This window comes from Haliotis cracherodii, unplaced genomic scaffold, assembly GCF_022045235.1.
Source record: "Haliotis cracherodii isolate W230 unplaced genomic scaffold, xgHalCrac1.p SCAF_8, whole genome shotgun sequence".
NCBI classification, from domain to species: domain Eukaryota; kingdom Metazoa; phylum Mollusca; class Gastropoda; order Lepetellida; family Haliotidae; genus Haliotis; species Haliotis cracherodii.
The window spans coordinates 36,335,165-36,353,471 of record NW_027266341.1 but is presented as its reverse complement, the minus strand read 5'-3'; the positions used below and the strand labels follow the sequence as shown (position 1 = coordinate 36,353,471).

The 18,307-nt window shown below is 40.5% G+C and overlaps 1 protein-coding gene across 3 annotated transcripts in view; it reads right to left on the bottom strand.

The window, feature by feature from the left end:
* The window catches only part of LOC139450444 (receptor-type tyrosine-protein phosphatase epsilon-like), a 70,372-nt gene that overhangs the window by 31,098 nt on the left and 20,967 nt on the right, over positions 1-18,307 (bottom strand). For 2 of the 3 annotated variants that reach the window (XM_071232151.1, XM_071232152.1), the window contains exon 1: positions 1,244-1,328. The exons of the other annotated variant lie outside the window; for it this stretch is intronic. In XM_071232151.1, coding sequence (XP_071088252.1) covers positions 1,244-1,310 — 67 coding nt within the window. In that variant the 5' untranslated portion in view covers positions 1,311-1,328. Of the gene's footprint in view, positions 1-1,243; positions 1,329-18,307 lie in introns of those variants that run through there. 3 annotated transcript variants of the gene reach the window in all.

Sequence of the window (18,307 nt, the reverse complement as noted above, 5' to 3'; positions counted from 1 at the left end):
TTCTGCTCTCTGCTGATCAATCTTACTTTGACACACACACACACACGCACGCACGCACGCACGCACGCACGCACGCACGCACGCACACACATACATTTTATCGTTTTTGCAGCTGAGAAAAAATCCGCATTTATGTGTGATGATGATCCGTTATGTCATATGCACTATTGGCTTTATTGTCGTTTGTCTTTCAAATCTATAACATATATTTCCCCTTAATCTGTCCTCTCTGGGTCATTTTCACCTTCAATGCCCATATCATAGTATATACTGCTTAAGGTTTGCTGAGGATCATCATATTAAAAGTGATACATGTATATGGAAGAGAATGTATGGACGTCAACTTCTTTATTTTGAGAAACACAACTGCATAAACACTAACCAATCAGTTGTGTTTCGGTTTCTGTTTCCAAAGCCTAAACAAATCTTAATTAACCATTCAAGGATTTTCCGTTCATATTTCTGGTACTCTTTATGTAGCATCCTTAGATATTGTGGCCTCGAGGATCCGTCGCCCAGTGCATGGATACTATTCACTTACGATAAAAATTATCAATGAGCGGTACATCAACAAAATCCCGACTGATGAACAGCCTAAATATTGCAAATCAGCAAAACCTGATCGTTTAAAAATGCTTCTGTTCAAAACGCAGTTATTAGGTTTAAACCTCGTTCACTGGCGCACTGTACGCCATCAAACAAGCGACCCAATAACGGGAAAATTGTCAGTCTAACATAACCTGTCAGTATCGTAGCCGAGCTTAGAAATGAAGCCACCAAGCTTCCCTTGGGTTACCTCAACTGATAATTGAAAAGCAACTTTATATATAGCCCTGCGTCACATGTTTTCGAGCCTGCCCTCTTTTCAAAATCATGTGACAGTAACAAGATGACACCCGATCAGCTCGTCTCGCTCGGCGAGGCATTGTCACTATAAATTTACAGGCCATAATAGGTTAGCTGTGGTCCGACTGCACAACTGTCAGTTACAAAGATACATGTATACATGTGAACGTGAACGTTTCTCACGACCTTTGTACAGTCCTGGATAATGAGAATATTAAAAATTCGCTCAGGAATAATCCTATATGTTTTTATCTGAAGATCCAAGATGAAAACTCCTTGGTATTTGATCAGTAAATGAGGTTACAGTGATACAATATATACATGAATTACACATGACAAGTACATGTAGAAAGCTTACTTTGGTAGATAAAAGTAGTGGGGTAAACTATCAACTCACCTGTCGTATGTTGTACCCAACACTCTGCCACAACCACCCACACAAGCAGAGTCCTCACAACCGCCATTACGGGCAACAAGGAAGTAATATATACTTGGGAGGGAGTCATGCGTGAGAGGTCAGTCAGGACCACTGGGTATTGTGTGGCGACAGTGAATTCTTTATCATGTCGAGTGTTCATTGAGTGTAACATGGGATGCGTGTAAAAAACAGATTGAACAAGAAAAGACATTACCTGGTGGTCTTTGTAAACGTCTTTTATTGCATGATTACACAAGGTAAACACTTTTAAATGTGGTCCATCGATTGTTGTCATGTTAGCACAGGCCGTGATTAGATTAATTAAGTCCTTTGAGTTACAATGTAATATAGCACAACAAAGGCTCTGATCCAAATTTGCATTCGTCATTTGGGGTCATGCGTAGTACAATAATATCCCGATATTGGTCAATTTTCACGAAATTGTGGTACCAGCAATGAAACAAGTAGATCGTAACTGGCATTTATTGCATTGCATAATGTATTCAGATGCTTATTAAACGCACATTTTGCATGCAGAAAGAATACTGAGGTACAATTTATATACATGTGTTTTTATATTCATCCTAGTTTCGACTTACATACTTCACGATAAAGCTGTATTTGTTGCTCACCAATCTATTGATGTGTTATGATTGATATAATTATTAAGTATAGTATAAAATATAGCGACATGCATCAACAGAGTCAAAGTCAAGTCAAAAGAAGTTTATTGCACAAAAAGCCTCCGGCCCATATACATATACATTGGGATGTACACGTCCTTTGAATAATTCATTTCTTTTGGCTAATGCATGCTCAATATATAGAGAAATATTTTATATATTAGATTCGTTCTTTGTCGTCAGAATAACTACAAAGGCGTTTATCGGTGGCATTATTAAATAATCTTTTATATATTTCTTTTGATGATCATTGTCAAATGGACTGACAAACACAAAAAGAATTCCATTTTCTAACTCTAGATTACATAATGGACAAATTCTTTTCTCTTTTTCAATGGACAGTTTTCTTCCTTCATTTACAAATAGGCCTAGTAAACCAGGTAATGAAGCTCCAGGTAAACAATGATGGGTTAAGAAATTTCATTTCAAAAGTTGTCTGAAATGTCACCAAAATATTGTCAGACAAACACTACAAGTTCATTGTCAACACAGTTGCCTTCAACAGCGTGTATGACCTCCAGCTGCCTCAATGCATGCTGTGATACGCCCCCTCATCGATGTTGACGTGGACTGGAATCCGTTGCCATTCGTCTCTCAGGGCCTGCTGCAATTCTTGTCTGTTGACGGGAGGCTGATGGCGTGCTCTAATCTGTCTGTCAAGATGGTCTCATGATTTTCAATAGGATTCATATCGGGTGAGTGGGCAGGCCAGGGCAAAACGTCAACGTTCTGCTAGTTTAGAAAGTTCCGAGTCAGTCTTGCAGTATGGGGCCTGGCATTGTCGTATTGAAACAATGTCCCCTGCTGTTGGTTTTGTAAGAACGGAAGCACAACTGGCTGCAACACTTGTTCTCTGTGCTGCACAGCGTTCAGGTTTCCCTGTATAATCACCAAATCAGTCTTCTGATCTGCACAAATACCGCCCCACCCCATGACACCTCCCCCGCCGAATGGATGGACCTCTCGAATACACGCCAGAGTCAAACGCTCCCCTCTGCGTCGATAAACTCGTTCTCTGTCGTCATTTCGAAACAAGTTAAACCGACTTTCATCAGTAAACAGCACTCGACGCCAATTTCTCACTGGCCAGCGTCGAATCTGCCTCGCCCATCGCTGTCTCAGGCGTCGATGTTGAGCAGTCAGTACTATTCTTCGTAAAGGACGATACGCTCGGATTCCAGCAGCATGAAGTCGTCGTAGTACGGTACGTTGGCTAATGGGATGTCCCAACGCTGTTGCTGCCGTCGCCGTTACGAATCTGTTTCGCAGGTGAATGAGCCGTATCTGACCGTCTTCCAGTGGTGTTGTCACTCGGGGTCGTCCGGTTCTAGGCCTGCCCTGTCCTGTTGAATCATCCTAGCTACTGTCAATGATGTACAACCAAACCTTCTGGCAATTTGGACCTGTGTTGGACCATTTCGGCCATACCGATGGCTCTCTCTCTCTACTCCTGTGACAGTCGTGGCATTTCTTTTGTGTGCTTTCATCACGTGTGGTTATTCCCTGCAGACGAACGCATTTATACAGCTAACATGCACGTTCGGGTGAGGTGTTTTTCGGTACCTGTTCCTGGGCAGTCATATTCCCAATACCCACTTTCCACTAGTTATCGCTGTTTTTAGGAAAATTACAAATTGTCAACCTATACTTTCTATTGCCGCTTTGTTTATATATTTCTGGTTGAAGTAAATGCTTGAAGTTTTGTAATATTCATAACGTGAATTGTCCTCTTAAGTGGAATGCCATTCTTGGTAGAACATAATTAAAGACCGATTTCGAAATTCATAAAGAAACATATTTACATTTCTAACTGACTGACAACAAACAACAAACCACACTAATGCGAAAATAAAAGATTTCTTTTAATCGATGTCCTAATATTCTTTCCAATGTAATCTAAATGTAGAAGCATGTTATAAGCTAATTCAGGGAGACGTTGTTCCACATACTCTCCCATTGACAGTGAACAACTGTAATGTATACAACATATCTAGCAGCATCTGACCAATTTTTTTAATAACGGTGTCATGGGATTTCCGATCTCCAACACATACGTTTCACCGTCTGGAAATGGACAATTACTATGGTCCAAATCGTTTTGTAGATCGACTAGAGGATTGTTTTGTTGACAAGTACGAGCATTCATATTTCCACAGACTACACTGATAGAATCCTTAAGCTGCGACTGATTATCTAAAGAAACTCTTCACGATGATCAATACTACAGTATGAGACTACATGGTAATAATACGGCAAGCCAGCTGGTGGTATGTATGTACATAGCAAGTTTACATTTTTATGGGGATAAAAGTTGGCGGGGGATATAGAAACGGGCTCCGTCCGTCCGTCACGTTTCGTTTCCGGAGCATAACTCATAAACCGTTCAATATTTTTTCATCAAACTTGGCAGGTCTGTCAGGTACATGCTGACCTGGTGCCTTTTGCTATTTAGAAATTTTAGAATTTTTTATTTTTTCACGTTTCCATGGCAACAAGATGGACTTACGTTCCAAACCCTTCTTTTTTTACAATTTCCATGACAAGTTCCACCTCGGTTAAAAAAGGTTAGGGTTTGTTTAGATATAATTATGTCATAAATTCTGCAACAGGGGCAGGGGATATAGCCACGTTAGTGGCAAACTCTTGTTATCAATTGTAAGGAACACTTTTGATATGATCAGGCACAAGGCATTATCAACATCTGATTTAATTAACTTACAAAATATGTTGACGGATTGATCAACACATACACAAATACCACCTGACAGCCAGCCGTAGTCAGATAATTTTATTGCTGGACTATAACATATACACATGCACAAAAGTTAAGCGCCACCCACCATATTTGTGAGCTGTTACTTTTGGCACTTAACGATGACTATTATAACGAGATGTACGATTGTTATAAGCCGTATATGTAAACCTCATGTGATGCAAAAGTTGTCCCAAAGCAAGTTTATCTTGTGTTCCAAAAGAATATGAGCAGAAAGAAATTTTACCGAAGACCAGAAATTGAAGGATTAAAAAACATTGAAAAACTTTCGTGATATGATATCAGCAAGCCATATCAGGTGTCACATAGACACCCTATAGAGTGCAGAGTCTATTGCAAGACAGAAACGTCAGTAACGTGTGCATGATCCACGGACATTGACCACAGCTTCAACCCTACGCCTCATACTCATTACAAGTCGTTGAATGCTTCTGTGAGGCAAACGGATCCATTCTTCATGAAGTGCGGCTTCAAGTCCAGCGAGATTTTGAACTGGGGGATCACGATGTCTGATTTTCCGGCCAAGAATGTCCTAGAGATGCTCAATCGGATTAAGATCCGGACTACAGGCCGACCAAGGAAGAGTGGCAATAGCTTCTTGACGCAAATAAGCCAAAACTGCACGAGATCGGTGTGGTCTAGCATTGTCGTCCATGTAAACAGGTCTTGTCTGAAGAGGAGGGTTGTCAAAATAAGGGACTACCACTGGACGAAGAACGGTATCTTGGTATTGTTGGCCATTCAGGTTTCCACGAATTGTCACCAGCGGAAGTTTGCAGCCGAAGGAAACACAACCCCATATCATGATAGAACCCCCGCCACATGCTAAGGTCTTCTGGATGTTCCTTGGTGCAAAACGAGGGTTACGTTGCCTCCAAATACGTATTCGACCATCAACAGTTCGTAGCAGCATTCGACACTCGTCAAACCAATGGATCCTTCTCCAGTTGGCCAAGTTCCATCGACTAAGGGCACGACAGCATATCAGACGATTCCGCATGTGCCTCTCAGTCATTTGAGGACATTTTACTGGTCTTATGGCGTTGTAACCAGCCGCTCTGAGGCGACTCCTTACGGTCATCGTCGAGAGTCTCTGATGGGTAATCCACTGCAGTCTTAAATCTGTTGAAGTGGCATATGGATTTCGTCTGACTATCCTGAAAAGACGTCTATCCTCTCTGTTAGATGTCATTGACATCATTGGTTTGACCATGTTTGACAATCAAACGAGTGATAACACTGTGATGACGACCCATTTGTCTTGCAATGGCCCTGCATGACATGCCAGCATTTTTCATGCCTATCACTTGCCATCTTTCAGCGTTCGTTAACTTTCTCCTCACCATGGCTGATTTTCAACCTCTATTGGACGGGGAATCTCACACAGGAGCAAAATGCAACCACGTGTCTGAAACTTGAATTTCACTATTTCTAGGGTAGTGGAACTGAAGCAACACGTAAAGCACGCTTTCCTAGTGGTATCTGGACAAATTAGGGTTCATGAACCTATGGAAGCCTAATTCAGTCATACATCATCATATTTCGTATTTCTGATTCCCACACGTGATATCAAGAGACTATGAATATGGTTGGCGCTAAACGTTTGTGCATGTGTATATATCATAACCAACTAACCAGTTATAGTCAAAGCTACAGTCGACAAAAGCTTTAACAAGACATACTATTTTAAATTGTTATAAGTATGATATAAAATGAGCGGCATCAATTTTGTTTCGAAGTCCATTATTATTCCAACTTAGAAAGGCGAATGTTTCGCTTGGACAAACAACGCTTAACGTAACACCGGTGTTGATAGTGTTAGGATCTTGTGAAAAAACATCCAGGCTTCGGTCAATATCCTAACAGAGTAGAACAGCATCTTCCGAAATCAATATGAAGTGGGTATGACTAAAAAAAAAAATTTCATATGAAGTTTAAAAATATGCAGAATTTCTGCTGGTATTTGCGACAAAAAGGGATTTTAGCCAAGACGTTTAAGGTACATCGAAGATCTGATATCGCGCATTAATGGTCAAACATCCAATTATCTTCACTGATTCACCCATCGTACCTTGAAATACAAGAAACGCCACATTTGTTTCATATTTAGATTTTAAGAGTCACGCAATAATATCCATTAGACTGTATGACAAGAGGTGTGACTTCAACTTCCAAGTTAGGTGAACACTGAACTTTGTGACGGTTGTGACGGGCAGGATACGCTCATCTTGGTGTCATCACTGATTCAAAAACACTTGTTGGAATCGTACCATGGAACCCTACTTGAGAGAGATTTCTTATGATTATAGAAATCATTGTCCTCACACCCGCGATATTGGACAACAAGGAAGTGACATATCGCTGGTGTCAGGCGTGGTGCCTTTATTTACCCAAATGTGACCACTGTGTACTGTATAATTCAGCAACAGAGAATCTCTGTTCAAGTATTGTGTTTAATGGGATGTATGTAGACAATCTTTATATGGAAAGACATCACACGGTAGTATCTGCATAGTACTAAATAAGAAGGTTACACAAGTTAAACTTGGATGTTTTAAGTTTGATCCCTGGTTCCATGCGATGTATCGGTTGAAACTGTCTTGTTATGCCACCATAAAAAGGGTTTGCCGCCAAATATTGTGTACATTACGAATAACAATTTGAATAGACGCTAATGATATAGTTCACTAAAAAATGTGTCTGTTTGTACTCAATTGAGGCATGCGCGCAATATTCATCTGCTATTTCTTAGTCTGATACATAGTTTTCAAATTCTAAGTAAAATGCCCCCTTCAAATACACGGATTTTTCTTACGAGTCCTTACGGATCGCACAAATTCACGGATCCTTACGATTTGGCCACATTTACGACCGATTTAAGAGTTGTTATGAGCTATTACGAGCTATTTACGGTTTATAACGATGTATACGGGCATTTGACGGATTGTTACGAGTATATTGCGGAATGTTACTATTCATTGAAGCTTTTACGTGTTAGTTACGACCTGTTTACGCGTTGTTACGAATCATTACGAGTTAGTTACGAGTACTTACGAGTCCTTACGACTTTTTGCCAAAAAATATATAGATCCTGCAAATCTCAATTAATGTATCATCATTTGACAACTGACACCCAGAGAGACAACATGGTATATGAGAGAAACGGATTGCAGTTATATCAACCATTTCTACAATTGCTCCTTCAACTATCCCAGAAGGAAGAGGACGTGGCCCAGCAGCTACCAGATATTCCTCGACCGATATTGTAGAGTAGAGTAGATTACGTAAGAATACGTAATGTATACGTACCTATTCGTAAAGTACTCGTAACTACACGTAAAGTGTTTGTAATAACTCGTAACAATCCGTAAAAACATCGTAACACGACCCGAATAAAATCGTAAACAACATGTAAGCACTCGTAATAATCCGTAAATAATCCGTAAACAAATCGTAAACTAACCGTAACAAATCGTAAAAATAACTGTTACGAATAATTTACGTAGTCTTGCGAGCAGTTTACGGTTGGTTACGTGTTGTTGCGAGCGGTTTACGATACTTACGGATTGTTAAGAGTTATTTACGAAAGAATCAATCCGTTGACAATCGTAAGATGATTTTTGACATGTCAAAAAATTTGCCTCTCCTGTCACGGATCCTTAAGAGTGTCTTCGAGTTGTTTACGAGTTGTGACGAGTTATTTACGGATACCTGCGAGTTATTCACGGATGTTTGCGATTGACTAGTTGGAGATCCGTAAGGACTCGTAAGAAAAATCCGTGTATGTGAAGGGGTCATAAGTAAGCTTATTCGTCAAACAATCATTCTGTTTTGATTCAATATCTGTCTATAATATGCATCACAAACACTTTACATTTTATAGTTGTTGGTCACCTACTATGATGCCCAGGACCAAAACAAGCTATTCCCATGGACATACACATATACATACCAAGGTTACATCCTTTTTCAAAAGCAGAATATTAGCTATTCGTGTTGTCAGAAGAGAGCTTTGTGTTGTGTTTGCATTTAACAGCAGATCTATTGTGATGTATCTTATGCCACTGTCCAGTACATGGGAACAGTATACCCGATGTGTTGACCCTGGAGTGAGTTATGTCGTCGAGAAAATCGGCATGGCCTTGCATCAACCTTGATCAACAAAACCTATTCTAATAAGGAATGAAATACTCCATCAATTAGATATTGACAGTACAGCTGTGGCTCCTTAATGTTAACAAGCAGCTAATATTATTGACAGGACGAGGATTAAGTCGGTAGGAACAACAATCATGGACTCAGGCAAGGGTAAAAGGTCCAACTTTTTGTATATAGCTGTGCTTTGTCCTCAGCAACGTTTGTCTAGATATGTATTGGCGAAGTGGTAGCCTAGTGGTTATACGGTTGCTCGTCAAGCCGAAGATCTGGGTTCGTTTCCATACACTGGTACATTGTCGGATTCATTTTACACATGGAGCAGTTTGGCGAGTCACCGTTTGAATGTGCCGCAAAATTCCTTTTTCGAAAACAATATGTTGACATCTCATAGTCAAACTGCAACAAATATGGCATTGGTGATTCCTTTGAGTTAGGGATTAACATCAAAACTCATTGTATGTGTGTATCTATAACTACACAACTATATCTTTTCTTAAAAAACTGTGCACCATACTCAAGACATACTAATTATTAAATGCACAGTAAGTGATAACAATGAGACTCCCTGCCCCATGATTCTTTTAGTGTCTTCTGATTTAGTCAAACAGTTTCGGGTTTTTTTTCCTTGTTTACGCTACAATCAGCATTATTACATCTATATCACAATGACTGGTAAATAATAAAGTCTTGAACAGGCCTACAAAATGTGGATAATTTGAGATGCGTCGGGATCGAGATCGCTGACATGCAATCAACCAAGTCACCGAACCTGATTCCACGATCCACTTAGTCGACTTTTACAGTGAACAATAGAGTGCTGTGGACTTATTCGTGCCCATATATTCATAAACACACACTAACCTTGCAATATTTCACCAATTTCTATAAAATAAAAAAATTAAAGATAAATATTACAAGCGTATTTGTGTGGATGTAAACAACAAACAAGCAGCTAGGTTGTCTGTTGTCTATTTAAGTAAAGCTGGATACGCTATGCTGACGGTGTAATTCAAACGTCAACGCCAGAGAATAACCAATCTATTAACCGCCAAAACGCATTCAATTGGGCGTACAAAGCATATAGTGGTGAACATTATATGAATGGATCAGTGATGACATCAGGTGTTCACAGTAAGGGAACTCATGCTCCTTTATACTTGTCATTCAAGCAATTGTTTGTGTGTTGTCTAACGCCGCACCCAGCAAAACAACTGCTAAACGACAAAATCAATATCCATTCGCTCACGAGGAAGTGTGATCAAACATAGGCGTTTGGTGCTGAGGACTATGGAGACATTTTGAAAAGCGATTTATCAGAAATATCTATACAAAACCGACCAGACCAGAATCCGTCCCCATCAGAAACACCCTACCCTACATTGCCAAGACTTCTCATCCATCGAATCAGTAGATTACTTGAGCACCAAGCCGGCATCAATATCATCTACACTGCGTCCCAATCCCTTAGTCCCATCTTTCAACGTAATGGCCGCATCCCTCCCACCAACAAACAGCCTCTCAAAGGAGTGATCTATAAGATTATTAATTGTGACTGTGGTGACTCGTATATTACTCAAAACCCCCGCCCAGTAGATAACCGCATCTAAGAACGTCAACTTCAACAGACAAAGCAGAGAGCAAATCAAAGCTCTCAGATCGCCAGCAAATATTCCCTGGCCATCAAATTCAGTTTGACAAAGTCCAAATCCTCTCAACCAAACATCAAATATGATGTAATAGAAAGTAATCTGCCGTCATAAACCTTTGATCAACAGAGATCAAGAGTATTACATATCGCCTTTTTTTAATTAGTATCCAGTCAGCTTGTCAACTTTTAGTCCTTTTAATCCTTATTCCGACTGTACATCCAGCTTCACTACCCCTGTGTTCCTTACCTATGTGCTATTTGTTGTCAGTGTTCTGTGTGTTACATGTTATCTATTACCTGTTGTTGTATAGCAAGTATATATTCCTCCAATCACTTGGTTGTAGGCCCTCCAGCTTGATACGGATGTAGGAATCTATATCAGAACGTCGCTGTATGCAATATACCAGAAGTTGGTATCCATACCCTTTATTTAGTTGTACGTTTTCTTTTTCTTATTCACGTATCATTAAACAGTATCCAACACTCTACCACAACCGTCCATACAAGCAATACCCTCAAATCAGCCATATTGGACAACAAGGTCGTGATATAACTTAGGAGGCAGCCAGGAGTGTGAGGTTATACCCAGATAGTGAAAGTGTTTATCCAGGAAAGGGGCCAAAGTCTTCGTTTATTTACCCATATATGAACACCATGTTGACTCAAGATACATGCTAATTATCAACAGCAGATAATCTAAGCGAGTGAGGTGATAATGCCAATGAAACCGTTAATAACGCCTTTTTTATCCAGATACGATTACTGTGTACTGTTTGTGTTGATATCATTAAGTACCTGGTAAAACTATCAACTCACCTTTTATGAGCTGTATCCAACACTCTGCCACAACTGTCCATACTAACAGTGTCCTCACACCCGCCATATTGGACAACAAGGACGTGGTATAACCCGGCAGGCCTTACAAAATATATTATCAATTCAGTTGAACTGTGATACAAGGTAGCGGTAGTTAAACCAGCATGAATGCTTTACGTGCTATCGAAGATGTATCGGATTTCCCTCTTATTTTACACGGGGGGCGGTCTGGTAGCCTAGTGGTTAAAGCGTTCGCTCGTCACCCAAAGACCCGGGTTTGATTCCCGACATGGGTACAATGTGTGAAGACTATTTCTGGTGTCCCCCGCCGTGATATTGCTGGAATATTGCTAAAAGCGGTGTAAAACCATACTCACTCACTCACTATTTTACACGGCAAAAGCTTTACAGAGACTAAAACTGGTATACTACCCTAAGAAGGGTTTGTCGACAAAAAGTGCGTCCAATACGCATACAAATTTGAATGGACGCAAATAACATCCATCGCAAGATCCACGAGAAACGCAGAACCTAATCCAAATAAAGCATGTACGTAATATTGACGTAACATTTCTGTTCTGAAAGAAAGTTAAAGTCAACTTTTCTTGATTCAATCACACAGTTTCAATTCAGTCTCTAGCCATACATTTACTATTTGTTGATATTTAATATCCACTATGAATATATAAATAGTTACACAATGCGTTGTGTACTGTAGGTCAACATATTTACGTGGAGTTGTAGAAATGTTGACTATTGGATCTGTGATAACTTCCTCCATCTGGAGGAATAAAGGGAAAGATTATTGGAATCATTTCTCTTGTCACATAGTCTTGCGGAGAGTGTTTTGATACTCTCGTTTTATGCATAGATCTATATATGAAACAGATGAGGCGGTCTCACTGGTCTCCTGTATTTCTAGTTCAGGTGGGTAAATCATTTGAAGGGAATTGGCTATTTGAGCTATGTCTGATCATTGATATAACTGAAGCTACTTTTTGGCCAAATTACCTCGTTTTGAGTATGTCCGAGTAGAAAATCCGACTCAATGCATATCGAAACAGATCAGCAAGAAGGGGAGCACAATTGGTGCCCATTGGAGCACGTTTTAGAGACGTCATACAAAATTTCAATTCATAGGTCTTGTATTTTCAGAGACGATGCTGAAAAATGTAAATAAATACGATCGACGGAGGACTGAATACGCACCATATAAAGCCATTGGTTCAGGACATGGACTTCAGGCTTATGTAGTTTGTTTTCGGCCCATTAGGGAAACGGTAGCCCTGTCACGCCTTAAAGGTAAACACTGACGATATTTTGTCTTGTGTCACAAATGTACTGTCCGTCATGATGGAAAACACACAAGTACAATCTAAACAATATTAAAATCATTGAAAGATTCATGCAGATGAAAGAATATTCATGTAGAATGTCGATGACAGCCTTGACCCCGTTTTCTAAAGCTGCATTGGAGGCACGATTGTCGTACTTATAGGTATGAATTAACCAAGTGCCTAGCGTATGACGGGTATTCCCATATTTCGATCATACATACAGCTATCCCTGTGCGAGAGCAATAGTGATATGAAATTCATCACATTCCGCCTATATCTTACTCTGTTTCCAGTCTCATTACATACAAACCTTGCATCAAAATACATACTATTATCATGACTAGTATACTGTGTCAATTATAACAATGATTTAGTTATTTGAAACAACAGGCTTGAAGATTACAGTTGTGGCTGAAGTACTACGAGCTGTCTATTGGACACACTTTTGACAAGGATGTTGTAGGAACTGCTCTCTTTTCCTTATTATATCCTGTTTACTGTGATCGTGAGAATACCTCGAGTTTGGTTTGATTGTAAAACAATTAGGAAGCGTTATTTAGAAATCTTCCATCCAAAGATCTGCTCCGAGGCGCTTCGTAATATCCTTTTGAAGTGGAATATTTTCAGTTTTTATGTGAAACGTATGACTGCTCTAATACGATGACGGATGTATATCGCCACCATTACACATTCAGTGTAATAGAGGAACAATATTAAGCGGTTTACTTTTCCTTGTACTTGGCTTCAATTATCTCGCCCTACTAACATTCCATGCAGTGTAACTTTCCCGGTTTTGTCTGTAATCATTGTTTGTCATGCATGGAAATCGTTGAACGTGAATTACAGCGAATTATAATAGTCCCGACAATATTGAATCTTCTCAACGAATTTGGATTTCACAAAATAAGGATTAGGTTGTGTACCGAGTTTAACGTGAATTACAGCGAATTATATAGTCCCGACAATATTGAGTCTTCTCAGCGAATTTGCATTTCACAAAATAAGGATTAGGTTGTGTACCGAATTATCAGTGTTAAGGTAATAGCCGACCCATATCCGTCACACATAACACCTTTATGCTACACGTACACTGATATCGTCTTCGACAACTGACTACAACAGCCAACTGAAATATTCAGACAAATACAATTAAAAGACAACAGCAGCAGTTGGCTGTACAGAGTTGCGTCCCTTAGGCGTGCTGGAAACATGTGACCGTGAGTTTGAATCCTTGTTCGGCCTGATTATGTTTCTAGTTTTGTCAGCAACATACCCGTTCTCGCGAACACCTGGTATCATCACTATCTGAAGGAAGAGGCAAATACTAAACTGTTTGGTTTTACACAGAATGTCAACAGTTGAAAAAAGATAGGTGACGAGCATTGAATAGATTTAGAAAAATATTAGCATTGACACTGTCTTTGGAGAATTACAATAACATTAGAAATGTACAATGTTACGTGCAGGCAGAAAAGAAAGGATTACACGCCTCCGTTGCATGGCAGGAGTACTGCTGTGCGGAGTCAGGCACAAATACATACTTCTTTATGTAAATTAATGATATATTTTTCACCGCGGTTTGGTCCCGTGGAGTCTGTTTCGTCGGATAGTCGGGACTGGTTATTCTCTGGCGTTGACTTGTTATGTTATGGTTGCATATAAGGAGCAATGGTTTATAGGAACTTCACTAGAAAAAAACAAGATTCGAGCATGAAAAGCCACTGCTTGAACCGACCACAGCGATTCGTGTCCCGATCGTTTACCGGGAATGTGGTACATTTCGTCTATTTCCATATATACAACTCAAAACAATTAGCTACTGGTTAAAACTCTTTAAAATGACTTGATCGAGATACACCAAGAAATGTTACAACATGATGTGAATAGATGGATATGACATGAATAGAAGGAATAACTGGGTTCTGTTTGAAAAATAGTGGTTTTGGAAATGTTTTGACATGAACAAGAATCTAAAAGTTCTTTGGTACAGATAAAAGATTTATCATATACATATGAATGAAATACTGGAATTTATCAGTGACCATAGATCAAGTTATCAGTCACTAGTGACTGATATAAAGAAGGTGCCGGTGTCCCGGTATAAACTCTCCCCCGTACAAATTCTCCCCCCGGAGAATCTGTTCTGAAATAAAATCTCCCCCGGGCGGATATATTTCGCGCCCCCCTCAGTATAAAGTCACTCCCCTCCCCCCCTATCTGCACGGTCAGTCGACCTGCCTAAGATGCCGACTGTACTCAGTCTCAACCGCAGGTGCATAACTTCTCTTCAACTGACCACAGGAACCTTTTGACGAGTCTGATGTCTGGAAAAAACATCTATGGCAATGTTAATATCACTCTTGCGCCAGCGACAGCGAGACGTACCGACGAGGCGTGAAGCGCCCGCTTGAATTTTCCGAGAATTGAACTTTAGTAAATTAATTCATGACAGCAAGCAACAATGTTTCAGTTAAAATGTTCGGGATTCTATAAATGTGTTTATGTCAACTTTCATACTTATCTGTGAGAAAATTTGATCAAATTTCGTGACTGCGTTACTCGTGAAAATATTGGACTCTCCCCACTTCACTCGATGAGATAAAAGCGGTATTTGAGAAAACACATTAAATATCCTCTATATATACCTTTTCTATCTGATACACATATAAGGAAACTTAGGAATTCATTGGAAATATGTTCCTCTCAGGTAGATAAAGGCTATGTAAGTTTTGTAATATTCACGCTATCGAGAACGAATTCCACTTTATACCTATATTATACACTTTCCTTTAGTTCCTGGGTGGTCCTGGCGTCTAAGTCGCCACAATTCACTGTGCACAGTTGCGGTCCCTTGGGCAAGATAGAAACCTATGAGCGTGGGTTTGAATCCCGTTTCTCCCCGATTATATTTCTAGGTTTGTCAGCACCATACCATAAAAGTGACGTCTTAGGCCTGCATCACTCTGTTTGGGCCTTCCTCCCACATACAATGTAAAGCTGACATGCCGTGTAACTGTTCAAAGCGTTAAGCCAAACTCACTCATTCAGTATGAGGGGCACATATATACCTGTGTCATACATTAATTACCCAAATATTAGATCCCAATGTCTGTTAAATAGTAAAAATAGGTTAATTATATAGAAAAAGAACCATGTCTATTAACAAATCTGTAAACAAATTTCTACATAACGGTTAAATTATGTCCCCCCTCTGTTTTACATGTAATATAGGGCTTTGCCCTTTGACTGCTTGAATACAGATTGCCTGAACATTTTGGGGTTTCCTCAAACTATAAGATAGCACCGTGATACATCTGAAATACTATCAAAAACCCCACTAAATCACTCGCAAACTTAATGTCACATTAGGGTCACAGACTAAACTGAGTTTGATTTTACGCCGCTTTTAGCAATATTCCAGCAATATCAAGGCGGGGGACACCAGAAATGGGCTTCACACATTGTACCCATGTCGGGAATCGAACCCGGGTCTTCGGCGTGACAAGCGTACGCTTTAACCGCTAGGCTACCCGACCGCCCCCACAGACTAGAGGTGTTGGGTAGCTAGTCCATATAAACTCCCATGAGTGATATTAACATGGCGTTTAAGGTTATACAGAGTATTGTCAGATAACACAATGTGTTCCACACGAAAGGCTCTCCATGGTAAGACTAGTTGTGCAGAGTTGCGTCCCTTGTGCACGCCAGAAACCTATGACGGTAGGGCTAGATACTTGACCATCACACACAACACAACGACCCTCAATTTGTGCGAGGTTGAGATATATGGTAGGATCACACACGTTATGTTATATTTGTAGGTTAACTGTGTTTTAGTTAAATGGAATATGAGTAATGCCTTTTCATATAAGTGTTAATGAACACATACATGCAAGTGTAATTTGCTGTAATAAATATATTTATATATAGCGACTTATAATTAATATCACTTACTTATCAAATAGGGGGCACGGGTGGCCCAGTCGTCTAAGGCGCCGCAATTCGCTGGGCAGAGTTGCCTCCCTTAGTCACGCCAGAAACTGGTGATTGTGGGTTCGAATCCCGGTTCGCCCCGATTATGTTTATAGGTTTGTCAGCACCATACCCGTGCTCGTGGGTTTCACCGAAGTGGTAAACGTCTAAGACCTGCGCCTCTTTCCTCCCACATTAAGCTGATATGACTCAAATACTGTTTAAAGCGGCGTTAAACACAATTCACTCACTCACTCCATGGTAAGAACTAGTGACATTTTACATATTGTATATTCGGTCTAGCTACAAATTGTCAGTAAAGGAAACAACGGCTCCCTGTTTGGAATATCGTGTTTGACGGTTATATACTCCCAATGTTGACATATCCTTCAGCTGTGTCACGTGGTGTGCTTTCGGATATATCGATTGTCTCATATATGTCAGTTGCTGTGGAAACATAAACGTCACGTGATGTGACGTCATCAGATGTGAAAACACACACGGAATTCTCCATTTTACTGGACTCGATTGAGCAGTACGTCCTCCCGTTCAGGTTGTTGTCACGTGACATGACGTCAAGACCTTCGTAGCCTCTTTCGTCGGCTGTATCTTCAGCAGCAACCTGAGACTCTCCTGCTCTGTCTGTGTCAGCAGGAGTTGTATTGTAGTAGTGATGGGAATCAGTTGGACAGTCCTCTTGTGGATGTCTGTAAAACACCGACAAACACAATGTACACAGAGGATATTATATGAGTGTTCATGTTTACGACACTCGTGCCTACATTCCGGTATTTCCCGAGCTCTCGCCCGACAGCAAGGGTGCGTTGCAAAGCGCGAATCGCTTTCAAGCGAAGTACAGCGATACGCCTTACAACAGAGCGCTAACTTTCAGTCGCTTCCAAGCGAAACAATCGCTGGCTGGGGTCGCTTCGTTCTCAAACCAAAGTGGTTGCTGACTTTGACAGCGGAACAAGAAATTCTTGACTGGATCAACGAGGAAATGAGCAAAGGCAGCTAACACCCCATCATCCCCAGTCTGCTCAACATCATCAAAGTAATCATAAATTTCATCAGCTCGTCATCGAGCCTCTTTTATTATGTTCTTCATTACGTCAAGGCAACCAAGCGGTAGTTGCGCCGCCATTTCGGAAGAGTGCACAAGCGCTTCGAACTGTTGCAGACCCCGGGATGAGCGGTTAATTTGCTTTCTCTTAGCGATTCGTGGCTTGCAATGCGTCCAAGGTCGCCACAGCAGCGGAACCACAATTTGTTGAATGACGTCAACAATCTACAGCTTTGACGGCGTTTCCAGTGTGACGACATTCCGACCTCGAATAAGATGCGAATGACCAACAATGCCGTCCGGATAACGTAAACTATACACTGTTTTCTTGTGACGTGATATGACCCAAGGGCACATATGATTATGATTCTGAACCCCGACATGGTTGCCCTCGTAGGTAATGAAAACAGATACCGTTTTTCAGCAGTGAACAATTTTTCAGAAGAACCCATTACATGATAATCTCTCTCTCTCTCTCTCTCTCTCTCTCTCTCTCTCTCTCTCTCTCTCTCTCTCTCTCTCGTTCTCTCCACCTTTGCCTCCTCCTCCATACCACAACACCGATGAACGTGGGCACAGCCACAAGGACAGTG